General features: G+C 43.0%; 1 protein-coding gene across 4 annotated transcripts in view; it reads right to left on the reverse strand.

Moving 5' to 3' along the window:
• WAPL (WAPL cohesin release factor) overlaps window positions 1–23,140 on the reverse strand; it is a 133,911-nt gene that overhangs the window by 53,645 nt on the left and 57,126 nt on the right. For 2 of the 4 annotated variants that reach the window (XM_058028887.1, XM_058028886.1), the window contains one exon: window positions 7,009–7,532. In XM_058028887.1, the coding sequence (XP_057884870.1) occupies window positions 7,009–7,510 (502 nt within the window). In that variant the 5' untranslated portion in view covers window positions 7,511–7,532. Of the gene's footprint in view, window positions 1–7,008; window positions 7,533–9,920; window positions 10,006–10,614; window positions 10,866–23,140 lie in introns of those variants that run through there. The other 2 variants (XM_058028888.1, XM_058028889.1) reach the window with 2 other exon arrangements.

Below are 23,140 nucleotides of genomic sequence, written 5' to 3' on the forward strand. Positions count from 1 at the left end.
TTAACTAATGGCACTATGACTTCACTTCAGTTAGCCATTCTTTTAAACATGAGACAGAAGACACCTCAGACATGTCTCAAATCACCTGGATGCATCTGTCAGTCTGGTAACACACTCTTCAGCATGTCCAACAGACCATTATTCTCCTTCCCTCAGCCTAACAAGATTTTCATGTTTTCAGAACATGCTGCTGGCACAACATCCCACTGCCTTGGCTCCAGCCTGGGAAAGGCTGACCCCTTATCCATGACATTTTTGCTTCCAGCCCTGCACCCCTGTTTCAGCCATGCAGTAGTTCCTCATATACTTTTTTCCACTGGGAAGATGTGCTACCAGGAGGCATTCTGAGAAGTTGTGTCAGACTGGTACACTTGGCAGCCAGTGTACAACTTTCTAAAATGCCCTTGTATTTTTAAATGGAAGTGGAAGCCTTTCACAGGGGTGCAGGCTGACATGGCCACCTTCCCTCTTGTGCAGAAAATATCCACTGAACTAATCCCTTGCCTTTAGTTCAGGCAATATTTTTACTGCTATGACAAGATGGCTTTTGAAGTAACAAGTGTCTTACCCCCTCTTCTTCTAGTTCTTTGGCTAGCCATCTCCAGGTATTCTGCTCTCCCTCATCTTTCACTGCACCTGACACCAGTGCATCTCTCAAAACCACCTTCAAACCAACCTGTACATGCACACCTGGCCAAACCAGGCACAGTGAGCTCAGCACAGCTGCCTCCCCAGCAAACCTTCCGGGGGAAAAACACAATGGGCAGAAGACACACTTGGTAGCACAAGAGTTGTCAGAGCCTGACATGTGCTCACCTCTCATGGAAAGTCCAAAGAAAGAGACACAATTCCTCCTCACCCCAAGCTCAGAAGGGCATCTGTTGCTCAGAGTAGCAAGAAAAGGCCAGAAATAAAAAACTACTAAGTGACATGGGCAACATGAGGGGCTCAAACATGCCAGAAATACCTGTTTTCATCAATTTTTCTAGAGTGAGTTGTTATGGGAAAAAATTAAAGCATACTCTAACACAGCAACATTAACAATTGTCAAAACAAATGTATACTTAGGCTAAGTCAGTCTGAATTGAGACAGTATTCATGAATATACTGAAAAAATTTAATAAATACAGCAGTAGTTTCTTAAATGAAAAGATGATCTAGGTTTGAAATTGAAGAACATTTTCCATCCAATTAATAAGACTGCAGCAGTTTGAGTCTGAAATAGCTTCTTTACCTACTGGTTCCTGCTTGCCTGCATGCTCTGGCCCACTGGAGAGGTATGCACCTTAACAGGGATGTTTTTATTCCACAAGCACTGACCAACTGTTTTAAATGCAAAGTCATTTCCACTTTTTACCCATGAAAACTAAGAAGCAGTTCAAAGTATGATCTTTTAAAAACTGTTCATTGTACAAGGCCATGAAGAAAGAATGATTTGAAAAGTATGGATTGCAGTATTTACTGTTGTATAGGAAAAGGGAATTCTAGATTAAGGGAAGACAGTTCCATGTACTCTGTGCATGGACATGCACAGTATGAACTGCCCTGTCATTAGGAAAAATATGTTGCAGAAATCAGATTCTATCCTGGGGTATTTTTCTGTGTTGCCATTTTAGCAAACAAGTATAAGCCCTGAGATTTAAACAGAATTTCAACCATTTCAGACTTTTGAAAAATACCCCAGGAAAAAGCAAACAGGCCACCACTAAAGAAGTAGCAGAGGGGAAAAAAGAAAAAAAAAGGAGAACAATCACACCAGTTTTAACATAGGCTACTGATCCAGCAACAAGACTGTGTGTAAGGGGAAAGGGGATATGTTCAAAAGGGGAAAACTTACCAAAAAGCAACTAAAGAGGACAGGACCTGTGGATAAACCCCAGCAATCCACATACCCATCACAACTACTACCATTCAAACAAACCTCAAAACACTGAAATTCTCTGAGCACACATATTTTCTGGCAGACCTTTCCCCCTCTCTGCTATCAGTTTCTTAATGCTTTGACCCAACCAGAGCACAGCTGCAGTTCTTTTTAATCATGGCTGCTGCCAGCTGTCTCCTAAGACTGCCAAATGCTCAGGCCTCATTCAGGTTCCCCCAGCTCTGCTCCATTTTTGGATGGAAAATGACTAAACTGAAATTCTTTCTCACAAAGTAAATATTACTCTCAAAAACTCTGCAGAGGAAGTAAGATGTTACTCTGGCTTAACTATTATTTACCATGTCCAGGTCAGTGTTGAACACAAAACAGAAGTTTAAAAACAATTTGAAAGGAATACCCCGACATTCTGGTGGTCAAATGCAATTATGTAACAAAGCTGCACTTGGGAAGTTGAAACTTAACTCTAAAGATAGGGCTGCCCACCCACACAAGCAGGATGCAGAGGCTTTGCACAGAGCCTCTAAGGTACTGCCAGGATAGTGTGTCAGGAACAGACTCGATGCCTTAAACCATCTCCTTCCTCAAGGACATCCATTTTCTGCAGTTTACTCTCTGCACTCTGTGCTTTTCCAGCCACCAACCACAACCAGGTTGTGCATCCTGGGCCAAGACACACTGAGCACATCCCTGTGCTCCTGCACTGCAGAGCAACGTTCTTAGGAACTACACTTGCCATTTTGATTTGCTACCTGTAAGTGCACTGGCCCCAAGTGACAAATGAGGGCATGAAGAACTATCTAGAAAAACAAAATAATCAGACAGCAGTCAACAGACAAATGCTCTCTCAGAGCACCAAGAGCTAAACTACTGCCAGAGCAAAACCTGCTTGAGTACCAGTACACAGGAGCAAATGACAAGATGAGGAATTGCTGTTTTCATTATTGCTCTAAATGTTAAGGGAAAGAAAATTATTTGTTCTTTTAATCATAAAGAGCCTCCTCAAAGGTCACTGCCAACACAATAACCACAAAATCCATACTTAACACTACAACACAGGAGAAAGGGACACAATTCTTACACCGTTCTCTAGTCTGGAAAGATTTTTAAGCCATTCTATTTCTCCACAGCAAGCAAAACACATTTTCAAGAAATAAATTCACAGGCTCTAAAACAAACCAGACAATCTATGCCAAATTAAAATACTTCTCCCCTAATGCATGATTAAATACCTAATTTTTTTCTTTTAGAATTAATGCAGGAAAGGAATATTCTCTCAGTCCATAAACCAGAATATGAAATATGCAGAGATGACAAACATCTCTTAACCCAAGTGCCTTCTCTGATGGAGAGCACCAACCCCTTGGCCAGACTCTCTGAAGGCCTGAGTTACAGAGCTCAGCACTGCACAAAAGCAAAAGCCAGCAGATCATCACAGCATCCAGGGTCAAAATGCAAACTCACACTACAATGCCAGAAGTATTTCCCTAAGCTGAAATAGCCAGAGTGGGCAAACTAGCTGTCCTAAGTGAGACATACTGATACACTAATATAACTATGAAATGCCATAGCAACTCCTAAAATTCATCAAACTTTGACATGAATTTTCATTAAAAACTGTACTACATTAATTCAACCTACAAGCTAACGAACATTCTAAAAGGGCAAACGTATAAACTTTGCTCTGCAAAGCCACATTTTTATACCAAAGCTTGCATGAAATACTATTTGGGTTTACTTCTTACAGAATAAACTTAACAGTTAAAAAAAAAAAGAAATCCCACCAGACTTTCAAAAATCCAAATATTGTTCTGAAGGTTTTTACCTCACCCTATTGTAAGACTGTCTCAAAAAGCTTCATTTTCTAAATAGCTGCATTTTTGCTTTATATGACTTACCAGTGTGATATTTTCCTAAAGACACAACTTACTTACCAGCTACCAAGTTCTCCCTACCTTCACAAAGATGACCTAACAGTAACTATTAATACTGAACAGCCTTTCATTGTTTCAAATTCACCTAAACCCCTATCTGCAAATTACCTGCTACATACAGGATTACTTATAGACACTCTTCAGACAGTATTAAGTCTTGATCAAGCAACATTAGGGTAAGATTATGAGAAGCTTTCCACATTAAGAGCTCCTCAAAGCCTTTAAAATGAGATTGTTACAAGCACTAGCTGAAGGCTATTAAAAAAAAAAAAAGACCAGCAAGTTCTACCATTTTAAATAAAAGATACAGATCCTCAACTGTGTTACATGGCTGCACAACTATTAAAACAAACCCCCAATCAACTGCTTTTTAATACCAAAGATCAGCTAAAATTAACAGACATGGCCAGAGAAATAGTCACTGAGGCAGGATGATACAACTGGAGCAGAATGAACTGATGAACTGTACCTCTCAGTTTGTGCATAGCCATGCTAAGTCACATTTCTCAACTCAGTCTAACTTCTAGCATTATCTCCACCTATATTAAAAATTAAGACACAACGATGGCTCATACACTGTCTATGCAGTATGAGGAGAAGGACTAGCAAACTGCACTTTAAAACAAATTAACAAGCACTTTCTTCAACATCAGTACCAACACAGCCTAGTTTCCTACACCCAGAGATAGAGTGCTGTATGTGGGTTAAGGTGAGCTGACATTGCAGTCTTCCTTACACTGGGAATATTCATGTTCTTCTACCAGCCTGCTTTCCCTCCCAGCCCCCACCCCTTCCTTTCCTCAGCAGGAATAGCCAAGCTTGTTGTCTCAAGGATCTCTAAGCCCTTTGGACAAATCTGGTTGAATCTGGTGGAGTTCAAGAGTCACCAGGAAGGGAAAAATTATTATGGGGAGGGCAAGGACATGTAAGCAGTTGAGGAACATACACTATTACACTCCTGCCAAGCTCCTTCATCCTCCAGAACCCTATCCCAAATCAATCAAATTAACTCTCTGTAGTTTTGAAAGAGCCTCCCCATTAAACTTTACTGAACAGTCACTACAACAAAGAAGCCTTTGAAGTTCCTACATTTACACTGGCTGACTATACACCACTATCTCTAATTGCTCAGTGTGCTGAGCAACGACCTCAGAGACAACTTTTATTTATTTTGGATCAGTTTACACACAAGTATAACAGCAGCTTAAACAACCCAAGTTTTACTTACACTAACTGACAAAAAGAAACACTACCACCAAGACTGCAGTCTTTAAATAAGGGTAAGGAAACCAAAGACCCTCCGAGGATGCTCTGCAAAGATTCACAGCTGAATTTCATTTCTGAAGAAAGATATGAAAAATGTTTTTATCTTCATTTGACTGGGTGTCAACAGAATGTAAGAGACTCTGAAAGAACAGAACCATCAGATCAAGATACAGCTTGTCCTTCACTACTTCTGGCTGAACTGCCAGAATCAGTAACAAATACTTCACAAAATCTTGCAGAACACAACTCCTTCAGTAACCTCCCCCTCTGCATTCAGACCACCACCACACTCAAAAGCTGGAAGGACTTACCCATCAAGATTCATCAGCTTCCTCCTGGTCAGAGCTGCATATTTATGATATACACAGTATTGTCTAGCAAGGAGTTCTAGAATTTAAATAAGTGAGTTTTTCTGTCCTAAATATTGTATTTAATTATTTTCCACAGGACTGGAATCAGGAAGCACCAATGAAACTGCTCAAGTCTGTTCCTCTTGGCCTTTCACACATGATGAATTTTCAGAGCTCTATCACATTTTCTTCCCATAGCTCTCTCACTTTCTTTTTCAACCTGAAAAATACTGTTCTGACAGAGGCTGTCTACAAGGAAACCATTTCACTGTAAAACCTGTTCTACTACAATCTCTCATTAAAACCAAGCAAACTCACTGTTTCTTCCCCTTAGAAATACTGGGGGATGAACTTACTCAATTTCTTATGAAAACAATATTCAAACTTGAAAATCCCCTAATTTTTATTTCCAGTCTGAGAATGAATCATAGTTAAAGACAGCTGCCGAAAATCATATGAAAGCAAGAAATACTTTAGAAGCAAAAATAAAGAGCAAGATCAAAAGACAATTAAACATCCTACAAATGTAACTCAAACCATAGCTCAAATCAGCATTTCCTGGGTTTTCCTGAATTAGATCCCTAACATATATATAAAAAATAACTGAACTGTGGCTGTCTTCTACTATTCGGTATCTTCTCGTTTACTGCATTAACAACTGAACAAGTCCACTGAAATTTCTAATCTCTGGGTTAACTATATTTGAGAAATGAAAGTTATATAAGTTCTTCTCATTAAAATTGATTTTGATAACCCAGAGCACGTCAGTAGGTGTCATCTTCATCTAGGTTCATCTAATGTGATCTTCTACCCAATTATAGAAGCTGTGGTTTAATCAGCCCATTATACAAAAACCTCTCATGAGATGTAACAACATCTAATATTTTCCAGGAGTGACTTGAGGAAAATTACAGTGCTGTTCAGCTCCATGGGCCCTGTAAACTCCCCTCTGAAAAGTATTAAGCCATCTTACAAACACTCCAAGCCCAAAAACACCTCTAAAGGAAGTCTGACAGAATGCAGTCTCACAGGTCTGAAGTTTTTTATGTACACACTGATAGAGTTGTGCTAATTACAAACAGAAAATGTTAGTGCAGCTGAAGTTCAGAAAACTCCTCTTCCACCCAAATAATAAAACAGAGCATGGCCTAAGCTGTGTCTGCACCTTCATGGCTGTGAACACGTACCCACACTAAATTCTACTACCACTAACTCATCACTACTCAAAATATGTGTTTAAAAACCACAGATGCACTCAGCAATTTTAGAAGTGGAATGTTACTATTCCATTTTATGGAATAACTGGGCTAAGTGGACTCACATACTGCCCTGAAGCTAAAGCACTGTACCTCCATCTGCAGACAACACAAGCACCCAAGACCTCAGAGCAGTATGTAAAGTGCAGAATGCTCCTTTGTGCTTTTGGTTAAATAGAGAATACTCTACAATTATTTACAATTAAGAATTGCCCCACAGCTTTATCAGAATACTTAAAAATCCCTTGAAAACACAAAGTCTAAAGGGGGGTCAGCCAAAATCAGAGGAAAACAGAGGTATATGGACAGTTGAGCAAACAAACCTGCAGTTACAAGTTTAGCACTGCTGCTCTTGCATTCTCCATCTTCCACACTTTTGCTTGTGCTCTTTTCTTTCAAGAGAGGAACAGTATTGTCAAAAGGTATGCACTTGCTGGAGGCAACATTTTCTCCACTGTCTGGCTGATTAATTCTGCTGTTTGCTTCAAGTAGAGGAGTGAAGTCCTCAGACTGAGCAGCTTCACCAGGTTCCAGCTGAGAGGAGCTTTTAGCCTGTGACACATTCTTTGAAGACACAGGAAGAGATTCTTCATCACTGTCAAATCCAAATGGATCCTCTGTTACCTCATCTTCAACTCTGGGTTTCTTAGGAACTTCAGAAATATCTGCTTTGACACTGGGCCTCTTCTGTCCTAATTTGGCCATGAAGGTGGTTTCTCCCCATTTTGTACTGAGGGTGGTCCGTTTGTTGGAAAACACTTCATCAAACTTGGAACTGCCATTTCCCCCTTTCCGGCTGTAGGTCTTGCCAAATCGGGATGTCATTTTGGCTCCTGTTTCATATTCTCTGTTGTGAAAGAAAGAAGAAACATCAATTCATCACCTCTAGAACAAATGATTGTTACTTCCACCCTTTGTTGGGCCTACAAGCACCAGGCATGTACAGGGCACACAAGCAGCAGATCCACCACCTGCTTCTTTCTAGACTCACTCATTCACACGTGACTGCCATTAGGGCAAAGGTTCTGCACTAAGCACCCACTGAAATAAATTGAAATTCAGTTACTTGCACATTTATAAACCAATGGCACAATGAATCCTTAAGAAAAATCTTCTAAAAATGGTATTTATTCGCTCTAATTTTATATTTTCAAGGATAGAAGGCACTTTCATAAAACAACTCAGGAGTATTTTCACATCTGAACACGCAGCTTCCTCCTAGAGTCCAACAGCACAGCATGGCATAAAAAAAATCTCTTGCCAGTTAAGTACAAAAACTTCAGAATATTTCACATTGCTGTAGATGTATTTTAAGTACTAATTAATCACAATGATGACACTCCATCCCATGTTCATCTCTCACACTCAGACTCATCTAACAAGTGTTTTGCTTGGTAACGTGCTGTGGTCAGGACTGGTGCACAGCAATCCCCACAAGTAAATCTGATTCACTGAGGGACAGAACAGAGACACTGCTCAATCCACCCCTAAGAACATGGAGGAACCTTTAGCAGCCCCTGCAAACTGTTACTGTCACTGGCTCTCACAAGCACAACCCCTCCACTGCCTGCTCAGAAGAACAGAAGGGTAAAAGTAACAGATCAAACAGGAACACATTTAAGAGTTCCTTGCATGTGGTGTTGTTCTACTTTTGTTTAACTCAAGAAGAAAGACAGATCACCTGGGATATTTTTACCCAAAAAGAAATACTTCAACTACTGGACAAATGACAACACAAACTCCAAACCCTCATATCTGTTTTGTGAACCACTATTTCTATCTTTTTGGCCCAAACATGGATAGGAAATTGCAAATCTTTATAGTCAGCTTGAATCTAATCAAGTCCATCTTTCTCTCTGAAACTCCTCTCCATACAGGCAAAAAGTCTGCTAAAAAAGGCAGTTATTTAAGGTACAGAATCAAAGAAATCTAACTTCTGAAATGTTAACTAACTTCATATAAAGTATATGAAAAATGTCAGTTAAAATAATTTTTATGGGACTTAACATGATCTATTTGTTCAATACAACTGTTTTTATTATTACTCCCCGAATATGTGACATACTGCCTTTCCTATTTTAGTTTTCATCTCAACACTCACAGTTTCTCAACCTGAAGTGTCAGTTTTGCATCTACCAAAACTGCCAGACTGCTTTCCAGAAATGTCCCTCTATCCCTTCATTCTAGCAAGACTGTCTCACTCATAATAGTCTCCCTCTATTAGACCAGGCCAACCTTCACTTACCATAGGAACCAAGCAATTCATGGGGAGAAAATCCATGGAGAAAATATTAAATTAATTAAAACGATCACATTTGAGCCTCACAAGTTTACCAGGTGGATGGTGATGCAATGCAGAAGAGCTACAGGAACACCCACTTTGGGAAAGGCTTTTTCCCTGTGGTGTAGCTGAGGGAAGGTGAAGGCAGGTGCTTATCTGCTGAGCAGAACTCTGCTGCTAAAGCCCAGTCTTCAGAGGGCTCCTGCCTGCTGCTAGGAAACAGCACCCTTTAACCCCATCTCCTCTTTTCCCCACACACATCACTGCCAAACTTCTTGCTTTCCTCCCCTGCAGGTAGCTCCAATTTTCTAGTTTCTATCTACACATAGTTTAGAAAGCAAACAGCAAACTAAATCTAAATTACCAGTTTTATTTTGCTGATGTTAGTTAATATTTGTAATGGCAACTAAAATATTTTAGACTAGAACAGCCAGGTTTTTCAGCTGTAGAAGCTAAAGTAAAATATTTATTAACATCTCAGTTTCTAACAACTTACAGGAAAGAAAAAAAACATTTCACTCACCACTAGCACATTTTTCTCCCCTAAACCCTCCAGACTCAAGTAAGTATTAGTTATAATAAACACTGTAAGAAGTACTCAAGTATTTTTGATACTGCATTCCCAGCCTATGCAAAGATAATGACACATTTAAATTATGGCTTGTGGCTTTCAGTTCCAAAGAGAAGATTCCTGTAGTCAAGAGGAGTTAATTTTCAGAAAGTAAGCCCCATTTTCTTATTTGCATATTTTAAAATTAGGATCATCTCATAAGAAGTTTTAAATAAAAATATCAAAACCCAAATTAATACTCAATAAAATGTGCATAGGTTAAAAGATGAGTATTCGGAAAACAGAAATACTTTATGCTATAAACTTGTATCTTAGATTTAAGAACAAGAGGTGCCTCCTTACACGAGAGCATCAACAGAATAAGATTTTTACTCTTTACTTACAATTTTCTCTTGATTTTTCACTCAGAGGGAAATAAAACACTTGCTCAATTTCTGTGTGCACTCCCTGCCTCCCTCGCCTGCATTGTGCTGCACCATTTGGAGCGGGGCAAGCAACGTAAATAGGTGTAAAACCCCAAACCACAGATGTCCCTCGTTTCCCAGCGCTAACTCGGCGGAGCAGCTGGAGACAAAAAGCCCGGTAATTCCCCAGGAAGCCCATCAGGCACCCCTACTCATCGCTCCTCTCTACACCGCTCCTCTTACATAATCAAAGCAAAGAAAAATAGGTTAAATGCAGGGAGGCAGAAGGAGCTGATGAAATCCCACGGTGACAGTTTCTTTTTTCCTCCCTCCCCCTGCGGCGGGGGGGTGGGGGGTGTGCGAGCGGAACCGGGTCACCCCAGCGCTCCCTGATGTCATTTCCCCTCCCGCCCGGCCGCCTCCCCCGCCCCGCCGCACCACCGGCCCACATTACACAAGTGCCCGGGGCAGCCGCGGCCCGGCCCGCGGAGCCGCTCCCCGCCGGCGCCTCGCCCCCGGGCCAACTCCCGCCCCGCAACTTCGCGCGGGCCCGGGGGCGGCGGCCCCGCACGCCCCTGCAGGCGGGACAGCGCCGGGGGCCGCGGCGGGGCTGCTGCCCGCGGGGTGCGGTCTCGGCTCCGCGGCCCCCGCCGCCCCCTTACCCGGCACCCACCTCGGCGTCAGCGGTGGCGGCGAGTGCCGGGCGCGGGCCCGGCCGATGTGGCTCCGGCCGCGGGTTCGGGCCGCCGAAGCGCCGCCTGCGAAAGGCGCTCAGCCTGCGGGACGCCTCCGCCCCTCCGGCAGCGGGACCCTCTCGGGGTGTCGCGGGCGTCAGGGCCCCCGGCGCCGCCTCCTCCGGCGCCGCTTCCTCCGCGCCGGGATTATCGCCGCGCTCGGGACGGGCCCCGGGACCATCTCTCCGCCATTTGCCCCCGCTCCTTCCTGCCGTCACCGCGCTCGCCCCGCCCCCCGCCGCCGCGGCCAATCGCCGCGCGCCTCGCTCGGCCGCCCGCGCCGCCTCCGCGCCTGCGCCCTGCCGCGCGCTGCCCGCCGGGAGTTGTAGTTTGCGGCGCGGCGCGGGCCCCGCAGGGCCCCGGTCTGGCCCTCGGAGCCGGCGGGCGGGTCCCCGCGGCGGGACGGCCCGAGCCGGGACGGAACGAGGTGGCCCGGCCTGGCGGGAGCCGCCGCCTCCCCGCGGCCGCCTCCGCCCGGGCCCGCGCGGAGGCTCTGAAGGCGGGGCCAGCGGGGCCCGCCGCGGGCAGCCCCGAGCGGCCCCACCCCGATGGCGCTCAGGCCCAGGTGGGTCCCGGCGCCCGTCGAGGAGTGTGGGAGCGGCCCGGGCAGCGCAGCCCGGCTGGAGCCGCGGAGGGTCAGAGCCCTGCCCGGGAGCTGGGCAAGGCAGCAGGCGCTGCAGCGGCCCTGCGGGCACTCCATGTAGAGTTTGCGGTGCCTCGTGCAGGGCACAGGAGCCCCCTGCGCTCGCTGCCGCCCTGGCTGTACTCACAGTGAGCGCCCGGCCGCCACATCCGCTCCGGGCAGGAAACATGCTCGGCACACGGCGCCCGGAACCGACCGGGGCAGGTCTGAAAGTGCGGCTCTCACATGCTCCCGCTTCCACAAGCTGCTACAGCCACCCACACGCCTTCGATTTATGCACACCTTTGAGGCTTTAATTAATGATACACACTGTGCAGAGAGCAGAGACGCTCCACAAGGATTGTGTCATGCAGCAAATACATATGGACATCAAACAGTCACCAAATCCAACATTTCATATTCTGTAGGCAGCACTTCATAAAATCTTTGTGGGATACAAAACTAAGGATGCATGACAAAAAAAAAACATTAAACAACATCACACAGATGTAATTTGGTAATTTTTCAGAGGAGTGAGGAACTCGGAAAAGTAAAATGAAATTCTACAACTTTGGAGTCTGAAATGGTTTCACATCACATGCTTACACTCAAACCATCGTTTGAGGCTTTACAAGGCTTTACAAGGCAAGTCCCAAATGCAGAACTAATTAAGAGGCTGATTTCAGTGCACAGAAGAGGTTAGAGTTGTCTCAATACCTCTAGGTTTTTTCTTAATTTAATATTTACTGTACCCAAAGGCAAAATCACTGCCTCAAAATAAGAAGATGCAAAACTATGGTTTTGTTTAGTGATCCTCTGAGTAAATCTGGTCCTTGCCTCATCTCTACTGATGTGTTGGAGCTTTCAGGCATTGCTTCTGAAGCACAAACATGCTGTGAATGTGCTCTCTAAATCCAGTATACAACTGGCACTGCTGGAGAAAGTGGAGATAAAACCAACAGGACCTTGCAATGAGAAGTACAAGTTCCATTTGGAGTGTGGTTGAGGTTTGTGCTGTGTTTCAGACAAGGCTTACAAGCTCAGCTGTATCTCACCACCTGACTCAGTTACTGAAGAGCCTTAAAAACAGGCTCCAGACTTTAAAATCTGTAATTTGACTACAAAACCTGAGAAGATTGCTCTCCTGAGAGTATTCTTGATCAGAGCCACTAAATAGCTCATTTAAACTCTAAGAGTAACATGGATAGCTAAACCTGTTTGAGTTTGCATAGTCTTATTTGGTGACTGATCTGTTAGACAAAGAGGAAAACACAACTGTGAGAGCTTGAAACACTGAGGCTCTGACAAGTCCTTCACAACATAAAAGTTTGTCCTGAGAACCAGAAAAAGTGAAGAATGTGGCCAGAGTAAGGAAGTAACACCAAGACACTATTAGGAAATAGTTTCTATTTTGATATGAAGCTGGAAGAGTTGAAATTAAATTAGCTCTATTTCTGATGTAAAGCTAGGATACCTAAGTCACTAATACAGTAATGGAGAGAATTTTGCAGTCTAATGATAGTAATTGGATGTATTTGAAAGTTCTTACCCACCTTATACCCCTGGGCTAGCTTCATATTTGTAGCTGTATTCCCAGTCTTTGTAGAAACCCCACACAGAGTAATCCAAACCACTGCAGATTCAGGGTCATGAGGGAATTTCCCATGACTAACAGAGGATACATTAAACTCATTTTTGTGCTGCCTATCCTACCCTGGGTACCAGCCTGTAAGTGAAGCCTTTTACGAGGATGATGATGGCAAAACAAACCTTGTTGTGTTCAAGAACAGCAGAGATGTGCCAGTTTTACTGCCCCAACATACCTGAGGTACTTTGAAAATCTGACACCCTGTATCTTACTAAGCTTGGCAGTTAACACATTAAGCTTTGCTATTTCCATTTGCATCTGTCTCACCTCAAATATGCAAGTGCTATGGCAGAGCAAATAAAAGCCAAATCCCATTTGTGTTTGGCAGTAGATATGTTTCATTCTCAGAGGGTGGAATTTAACAGGCATTTTATGCCTTTTGTGAAATTATATTTCTGTTGGCTGCCATCTCCATTCACACCAAAAAATCCCACCACACAAATCCTTCCACAAAAAAGCAGTACACGAAACATTTGGCATTTGTCTTCATGAGAACAGCAGTGGAAGATAATGCAGCCATTTTCAAAGAGTAGTTTTTCCACCTTAAAAGTTTTCTCAGAAAGCCAAAGTGAATCCTACAGCTTCCCATTACTGCCTGCCCCCCCAATCCCCCCAAATAAACTATCATCTTTGCTGCTTATTGTAAAGTCAGCCCTGAAAAAACAGAGCTCAAATTCATCAAAGATGGATATAAAAGAGATAAAAACATAGTAGGAAGGAACACATGAAAGGGACAGAACAGTTATTTGGACACATCACATCTTAATACACTCTGGACCCCTGTCAGTTTTCCTCTTAAGGTTCTGTGCCAGGACCTGTGTGGGGCGAGCAACACAGAATTTTTCCAAATGAGCTGCAGCCTAGTACAGAGCCTTTCAAAAACATTAAAAGATTTTAAACTAGATCAGTTTCTCCCAAAAGAAAAGGGAGGCAATGCAGGAGGAAAACAGAAGGTTTCCCATGCAGCAGATACTCTTGGTGTAGATGAAGACAGCCACATCCTTCCAGAAAGCTGCCAGGAAGGTTCCTCAGTGCTGCTTCATGGACAAAACAGCATTTGAGAGTAACAGCAGCATGACTGAGGCTACAGGTTTTAAAGGGACCATAGCAGTAGGTATCCTTTCTATCAAGTACAAGAAGTAGCAGCATTATACACCTTGCTCCAGTCCTTTTCCCACAAGAGGGGAATAAGCTTATAATCCATTCCCTTTTTTCCCTGTGAAGCACTACCCAGGAAGCAAACAGTAGCTCATAGGAAAGCTCTCCCCATTGCTCCTCATGCCTGAAATGCCCTCCTCACAACTGAAAGCCTCTCAGTCCAGTCACCATTTGCCTTTCAAGCTCTCAACTTCCTGTAGTGCTTCCTTCCTTGCCTCTTGTCCAGGTGGGAAGGGTTGGGGGTGAAGAGGATGTCCTGCTGCACCCATAGCTGCTGCAGTGCTTTCATGTCCCAGCAAGCACCACTTAAAATGCTAAACATTTTGGTGCTTTTTGCTTTTTCTTTGCCAAAAGTCACCGTGCTCCTGTTGCTGTCCTTCAAATGTCACAGGCACACACGGGTGAGAGCACACAGCCCTTGCCATTTCAGTTCACTGGGGTGAGAATTTCCCCCTTGCTATTTGCACAGCAAAGGTGACAGGAGGGTAAAGAGACACATGAAGTAACTAATTACCATATTTTAGTCAACTTCTCCTAAAATGGTGACTAAGGCTTTAGTATCACCAGTAAGATGCTGGAGGAAGGGCAGCTGCCCCAGCCCCAGCAGCAGCACAGGATGGGCAGGAATGGCAGGGCTGTACTGAGAGCTGCAGTGGCTGCACAGGGCAGACATGGTGGGCTGACCCAAGCTGGATGCCCGGTGTCCACCAAAGCTGCTCTGTCACTGCCCTCCTCAGCTAGACAGGGGACAGAAAGTACAACAAAAGGCTCATGGGTCAAGAAAAGGGCAGGGAAAGATCACTCACCAGTTACTGTCACAGGCAAAACAGAATTGTCTTGGGAAGATTAGTTACATTTATTGCCAACCAAGTCAGAGTAGGATAATAAGAAATAAAACTAAAATTGTGAAAGACCTTCCCCACATCCTCCCTCTTCCCAGGCTTAACTTTGCTCCCAGTTTTCTCTATCTCCTCCCCCCTCAGATATTCCCCTCTCCAGCTGCAGTTGGGCAGTTTTCTTCTTCCCTTTCTTATTTCTGTTATCCCAGATGTGCTACCACCATCACTGCTGGGCTTGGCCTTGGCCAGTGCTGGGTCCATCTTGGAGCCAGCTGGATGGGCTGTATTGGACACAAGAGAAGCACCTGCCAGCCTCTCACAGAAGCCACTCCTGCTACCAAAACCTTGCCATGCAAACCATGAAGTAGAAAGTACAAGGGCAGGGAAAGAGGAGAGATCTGCAACCCAGTGTACAGCAAAGTATAATTTCTGTCAAGAATTTGGCTTTTCTTAGTGAGCTATTTCCAATGAAATACTGCTAATTTCTGACACTGAACCCTTAGAAGAAGGACTGAAAGGTGTTCAAACAGGGGATCTTTATATAGCTTTGGATCATAGTTTTCAGTAGCTGCCTCCTCATAGTGGAGGTCATGCCAAGGTACTAAGTTTGATAACCAAAAGGTTAAAACAAACACTGCTGGACAGACCAAATGAATGCTTATATCAGTGCAGCAAAGAGCCAGATATCCATGATTTAAAAAATAAAAGTTCCCTGCATCATGGCATTACTGAATCAGGCCCAGACAAAAAAGTTGTGCTACTCCTCCTACCTCCTCTCTGGCCTGCACACCCACCTGTTGCAATCAAGTGAGAGGCAGCATGGTCCCTGCAATGCCAGAGCCTCTGGAAAGACTCGTTTTACTCGATGAACCAACAGCAGTCACTCACCTACAGCCAAATTCTCAGTGGTTTTCTGTGCAGCTTTTTCCCCTAGGTGATCAGCCTGTAAGTCTACTGGAAAAACCTGTGGTGAAACACTAGTGGGAAAGCACAAAGTAGCTTTCACCTTGTTATGATCCTCAAGGTCAAAACTTTATTCTGCTATGCAATATATTCCCAGCAAGCTCTGCTGAGAAAGTAACCACCTGTGCTGCTTCCCACTGAAAATTTTACAATGTGCCAACATGTTTTGGGAGAAAAAAAAAAAAAGGCATTTGCAGTAAGGATGCAGCCTTGCTTTAAAATCCACAAGCAAAGTCTAGGTTCCTCCGTGCTTTGAACAAAGCAAGTTCCCATTGTTGTAGAAGGAATAAAAGGGTGCTGTCTCTCTCAAATACCTGAGATCTCTCACAGCCCTGTAGGATGACCAGACTGAATACCAATCTTTCCTTCTTCCTGAATTTTTTTGGCTTCCTTTTAAGATCTCTCTGTTTCACATTATTATTGAATTTCTGTCTGTCTTTATAGCAACAACCCTTAAGGAAAGCTACCAAACTGTGTCCACATAGTGCTTGTTGGGGAAAGAAAAACATGGGAACCCATCAAGAAATTGGTTCTTATAACAAGCTCCTTGGTGCAGCTGTCATTTTCCTACTCTATTCCTCCTCCAGCAAAAGGGGAGAAGCCATTTCTGTTTCTTATTTTGCTGCTTTGCTTCCTTCATCTTTTAAAAAGAGTAGCTTTGTGACCAAAACTTTATCTTCCTTTGTCCTCGTAGTTTTGATTATTGGATTTGCATGTGGCTGTCACATTGAGATGCTGTAACCTGTAACATTACCTTTTGAGTTTTAATTTACAAGAGTTTTCTTTTCACCTTTGTATTTCCCAAGTACTTGCTTCTACTTTTTAGAAGGAGGTCAGTAACTAAGCACTTCTATAGTCATTAAAGCCAGCACTATCAGATTAACAAATTTGTTGGTGCACTGGAACCAGGATGTGTGGCCATTGAGGCTTGTGAGCAATGCTACAAAGGATGGCAACATCAACTACAACTGGAGAAGAAAATCCACAGAGAATTAAAGCTGATGTAACTAATGAGGTCTGAGTGGACGTGTCCCTGAACATCATGACAGAATTCATGGACTAGCTAGCAAATTAAGCTGATAAAATGAAACTTGAAAAAAAAATCAAATTAAGATTTCCTCATGGGAATGTAGGAGGCAACAAAATATCAGTTAGTGACTTCATTAGCTTCCTCCCAGAATAGAGCTCTGAACAAATTACTTTCACCTTTACTCAGACTACAACGCAGCACCACCAAAAAGCTGCAATGGCTGTTGCACAAGACCCTGGTGTGTCCAGGGCCTTACACTGTGCCAGTTTTGCAAACCTGTTCACACTAAAGGCTCCCTGCATGCAATGCAGCCACGTCCCATGAAATCACAGCACCGCAAAGATCACACCACAGCACGGAGCAGAGGGCCTGGTAATGAGTGGTGGAAGAGTACACTCAGGAAAGTGGTTAATGAGAACAAAAGGCTGAAAACATCTGTGCATTGCCTGCTTCTTTAGACGTGTCACGGAAATGACTCATTACTGGATCAGCCACATGTAAGGGCAACAGAGCAGGCAGTGCATTTACTGTCCAAAAACACATTATTATTCTAATAATACACTGGCCTGCAGGCAGCCTCCTTATGCTAGACTTCTCTGCTGGATCTGTGACCTTGAAATTCTGAGATAAATGTTTATTGTGTGGCACAGTTTTTTTGGTAAACATTTGAAAGAAATTGAAGGGATTACTGATGCAAGAGTTTAGGCTCAAACTAAGATGCTTTGACTAAATCAAAATGTCTCCCCACGTGGTTTGTGTAAAAAAATAAGCCTTGTACCATGGCTTGGGGAAAACAAAACATAATTCCTTTTATCTTTTAGTGATGATAACAAGTGGCTTGAACAGCACGCCAGTGTCCACCTAGTGCTCTTTGTGCCTCTCAGATGGTAGATACTTAAGCACACTTGAAAGCTCATCTCAATCAAAATACCTTTGCTGATCAGCTGTCAAGCAAACACACAGCAGAAAAGAACTACAGTTCATTCAAAAGGAAAAAATCATTCGATGCTCTACTTCAGCTCAATTCTAAGTCTTCATCAGCACAGTGCTGCATCTTTAATATAAAGTGTAAGAAATGTTGTTCCTTAAATGCTTTCTCAGTCTTGCAGAGAGCTGTTTTGTGGCTGACAGGTCCTTCCTGTCCCAATCAGTTCCCAGACTCTAATTTTCAACACAGGTCCCAAAAAAGGAAGAAACAAAGTATTTAGGTCTTTTGGCTTAATTTTCCATTTTCTTCCCACCACCAAATGCAAGATTGGGCAAGGGCTGAGTAATCACATAAGCACTGCTAAGTGGTTTCATCTTTATATAAAATAGGTTTTGGTCATTATCAGCTTGGGCCAGATTCAGTCATGCTGCAGAGGAAAAAAAAATCAGAATCTTTCTCAAATAATTGAATTATCCACCAACAGTTATCAGTAGCTAAGGCAGGAAAAAACAGTTGAGAGAGCATTGATCACAGTTCTTCATTTTAGTGTATGTACGTCATCATGTACAAATATTGAATGTTCCTCTATGAAATAAAGGTTCGATTAAGCAGAAAGGACGTTTTAAAGCAGTAACAGCTCTCTGCGGGACTCCAGTGACACCTACTGGTAAACAAAGAAGTTACCAAACATTTATTGAAAATGAAGCAGCAGTAATTTATGTACCTGCTCTTAGGATCACAAATAATTTTTTTGGCAGCTCAGGCTATGAACCACACCACAATCAGGTGTTAGAGTTAATTAAACAGCGTATTTATTTTTCAGAATTGGATTTTGACTTCATCTGATTTTTAACTACTTGAAACTGCATTTTTATCACTCTGAAGGTACTGTCAAGTCCTACATTTTGCTACTGGCAGTTGTAATTAAGATAGGTCAGTGGATTTCTGGCTTGCTGGACTACACTGGACATGTTTCCAATTTTACTCTTAGTGATTTCATTAATATAACTATAGTAAAAAAGTAAATAATTCAATACCTCTCCATTTACTTTCAGGTGCATTCCTTTTAGCACAGATTCCAAAAATGAAGATCTCATGAGCAGATCAACTGATGAAGCTCATGGCTTTGCTTCTGACACCTCCTTGCTGTTTGTGGTGCTGAACTGGTTTGTCACAGCTGTGTTAGTCTGGCAGGTCATACAGATACTCCTGAATGTCATTTTAGCCAGCACTTGTAAGAGAATAAAAACCAATAAACTCCTTCAGTGAGAGTTGTGGGACCAGAATTTCAATAAAACCTCACATGATGTGAGGCTTTACCCACAGAAAATGGATGCAATTTGCATGATGTACACTCAGAGACACCTCAGCTGCCAGCTGGGACAAGCAGAAGCAACACAGCAAGGAGAAGCAGTGCTACAGCTCTGGGCACCAGACTCAACTCCCCTTCTACACTGGGCTCCATTGTGTAAACTAGCTCTGTGTATGGATGTGAATATTTCTGCTTGAGACAATCTGTGACAGGGAAATATCATGTACAAGCTTTGCAAACAACAGTCTTGCCAAACAACTGGCTATAAACATCACTGATGGAGCTCTGGCCATCCCCATTGCATTAGGACAACTTGCCCTTACTACCTCTGGCAGGCTTAGAATTGTCTTGGTTTCATCCCTAACAATGAGGTTCTTTCAGATATGGCTGAACAAAGCCATGAAGCTTTTTACCTCTTTGTCCTGCATATCCTTCCTTTGAGGAGCTGAAGCTTCCTGTACAAAAGTCTCTTTTGGTTAAGTCTGACAGCCTCCAGTGCAAACTGTCCTAGGACAACAAAAATGCTTTGTTATGGAGTGGTGAGGCCACCTGGCAATGAACATCCACCACACAAATCCAATGTCAAGGTATCAACCCAGGCATCTCGGAACAAAAAATTCGCTGAAATTTTTTTTGTTTTTAGTACCAAAGTTTAAGTTGAAAAATTGCTTCTGACAGAACACATCAGCCAGATTTGCACAGGCAGGAATATTGTTATAGCTTACTGGAAAGCAGACAGACAGGAGCAAGGTACCTTGGTTTTATGGTGGAATACTTGCCAATTAAATGCTGTTCCCAGTACTCAATAACAAAACTTCTAAGCTGGACTATAAAGACAACAATTTATAAAGGAACTGCAGAAACATTTTTAGAAGTCAAGCTATAAATCTGCTAAGCAATAGTCCAATATTGACTTTACAACATGTCCATAACAATGGCTTTACAAACCTGTGTACATAATTACAATAGGAAGATATTCGAGAAATTGCAGTATCTTGCAACTTCAAGATCTGCTCAGAGAATGCCCTTTTTTTTGTTTTTAAACATGATGCATTAAACTTTATCAGAGCAGAACTATGCATGATGCCATGGAAATCAGATGCCCAGATGTTACTCCCTGGCACTCTGCATTTGGCCCCTGGTTTAACCATAACTTCTGTGAAGGGCACAGTGTTGGCAAACTGATAGGAACCTATCACAGTGATGAGCAAATGCATGTAAAGGATACATATAGAAAGAACCATCCCATAAAAATCAGACTTTGTACCTTGACTAAACAGAGATTCACATAATTATTATAACAGAATTGAAGTTTCTCATAAATTAGATGTTAATTTCTCTACATGCGGAGCAAAAATATTTAAATTAAATTGAAGAAAATTCTTCCAGTCCTTTGTCAAAGATAAGTGGAAAGCTTTCCTTGGCAAATGAGGGAAGCCAAGTAACCTGTTTCCAAGTTTCCATTCAAAGCCAGTAGTTTAAATTTCTCATTATTTAAAAAAGACAAACTCAAAGCTATCTTTTATGTGAACAGATGCTGTGCTGTCTTCTTGAAGCTGCAGGCTTAGAGGCAGATTTTTCATGCAGCTGCAGAATGAAGTCAACAAGCCCACTCTGTTCCAGGGTTGCTATTCAGAACCTTTTGGGCAGCAATGAAAGAAGATCACATCAATTTCATGCTGGTTTTGCTGCTCTACAAAGAAATGAGCAGCAGAGAGAGACACGAATCATGCCTAGATTGCAGCGGGGAAAATGTGTCAAACTCCTCAGGAAAACAAAGTATGGAAGATTTACTCAAATATAACTTTTATGAACACCTCTCTTACTTCAGGGTGCTTTTGATGGCATGGCACTGTTTCTGTAGCAGCCTCTACTCTGGCTGACTTACAGACATTGAGCTCCACGTGCAATTAAGAGCCATGAGTAGGGCCCCTGGATCCCAACTAGAACAGATTTGACAGACATTGGCCTCTGGCCCCATCAGCAGCATTTCCCTTGTGGCCCATATTCATTTTCAGCATCTGACATTACTCCTGTACTACAATCCAACACACTTGTTTTACAATATTAAATTAATTGTACTAACATGTGCTGGTCTTGAGAGAAATTCCAGCTGCAGGTACAGAAAAACTTCTGCAGGCAAGGAAACAAAGTGCCCAGAGAGTGCACAGTTCCCATTCTTGACGGTTTCCAAACCTACCTAGATAAAAGCCCTGAACAGGCTGGTCTGACCTTTGAGCTGACCCTGCCTTGAGCTGGAGGCTAAATGAGAGAACTCCTGAGGTCCCTTCTCAGCAGGACTATTTTATAATTCTATTATAAACTCCATATGCTAGTAAGTGCCAAGTTAGTCATATGCTTTTTCAAAATGGCATCATACATACACACACACTAATACCTATACATGAAAATAATTTCAGCTCTCTAATATTAAGAGCCTAAGCTAAAGCCCACAGAATACCCTATTCTGTGTAGCACTGATGCTGTGTGTTAGGATGGCAGTGCATGGCTAGAAAATACAAGTTTCAGCACAGATCAGTATAATAAGTGTGCATGGCTAGAGATTGCTTTTGCAGTATTCCAAGGGAGAGGATACAGGGAATTAGTAGCAATTTGAAGGTGTGTGGGTTGCCTTTGTTTTGCCACTAGCTAATAGCAAGTCCCAGCACTTAGGGGTTAAGAGTCTTGGAAGTAAAACTTAGTAAAAAGCAGTTCACTTTCACTATTTTTCACTATTCACTGAATAGATATCAATGACCATAATCAGAGTTAAGTATCTGAGACATGAACTTATAAAATTACATAAAAGCAGAGAGGCACAACAGAGCTAGAAAGGAAGGTATTGCAATGGAGTCTGTCAAAACCCAGTTACTGAGCTTTGCCATATCCTTGTCTTTTAGGACACTCAGCAACCTCAACCAAGTACATTCATAGTATACTAAACTTAGGCCCTGTTTATTTCACTGACTTCCCATCTTTTGTGCTGAACTCCAGGAATCTAACCTGTATTTTTTCCCCAGCACAAGGAAGTTAGTGTTAAGCATGCCTGCTAGCAGCATGGATTTGTCCAAAGTGCCCTCAGATTGGTAACTTGGATATTGAAAGAACAGAACTTCAAAATTTATCTGGATGAAGTGCTGAAGAGTAAGCTCTGATCTGCTCCAGGCCATACTTGTGTGTTCCTTGAGGACAGACAAAGTTTGGTCTGTTTCCAACTGGAAAGTCTTTCCCCTCACCAAAGTAGCAGCTCTGCTAACTCAGTTGGGGCCAAACCTGTACTGCAGGTGTTTGTTGCCTGAGCCTGCACAGTGAAAGTACCTCTTCATCAGGCAGAAGACTGGAAAAGGCAGAACTGCCAGAATGTCCCTCCTGCCAGTACCCAGTGTAGGCAGATGGGAGCAAACTGGTGTGGCTCCAGCAAACTGGGTCTCATATCCCTCTGCAGGAGACACTTGAGAAAAGTGCAAGACAAGCAAAGATCGCCTTCCTCTCCACTCATGTTTCACTGTACTTAGACATGTTACAAACAACATTTACCATTCTGCTTGTTGGCAAGTTATGACTCAGGAGACTTCAGCACCTTCCTTCCTAGAGAACAGGGATTACTATCAGATCTTTTTAGTAAGAAGATAAGCAGCCAGTCTCCCAGGAAACAGATCTATTCCACAAGATGTTGACGAGAACAGCTTTGTGCTTCTATCACCAGCTACTCCCTTGTTCAAATACGTGGTTACATGTTTATTAACGTGCCCCGCTGGACCCCAACTCATCTTTCTCATTAGACCCTGACACAACTCAGTGCTAGACTTGTCTCACAATGGCTGTGGCTGCCACTGGGCCTTCTCTGCTCTTCCTGTACAAGTTCTGTGGCATTGGTGAGGCCACTTTCTACACCTGCCTTGCTGTCATCCTCAGCTTCTGGCTCACCTATGCTGCAGAACAATCTATTATTACTGCTCCCTAAC

Source organism: Melospiza georgiana, chromosome 8 (assembly GCF_028018845.1).
Source record: "Melospiza georgiana isolate bMelGeo1 chromosome 8, bMelGeo1.pri, whole genome shotgun sequence".
NCBI lineage: Eukaryota > Metazoa > Chordata > Aves > Passeriformes > Passerellidae > Melospiza > Melospiza georgiana.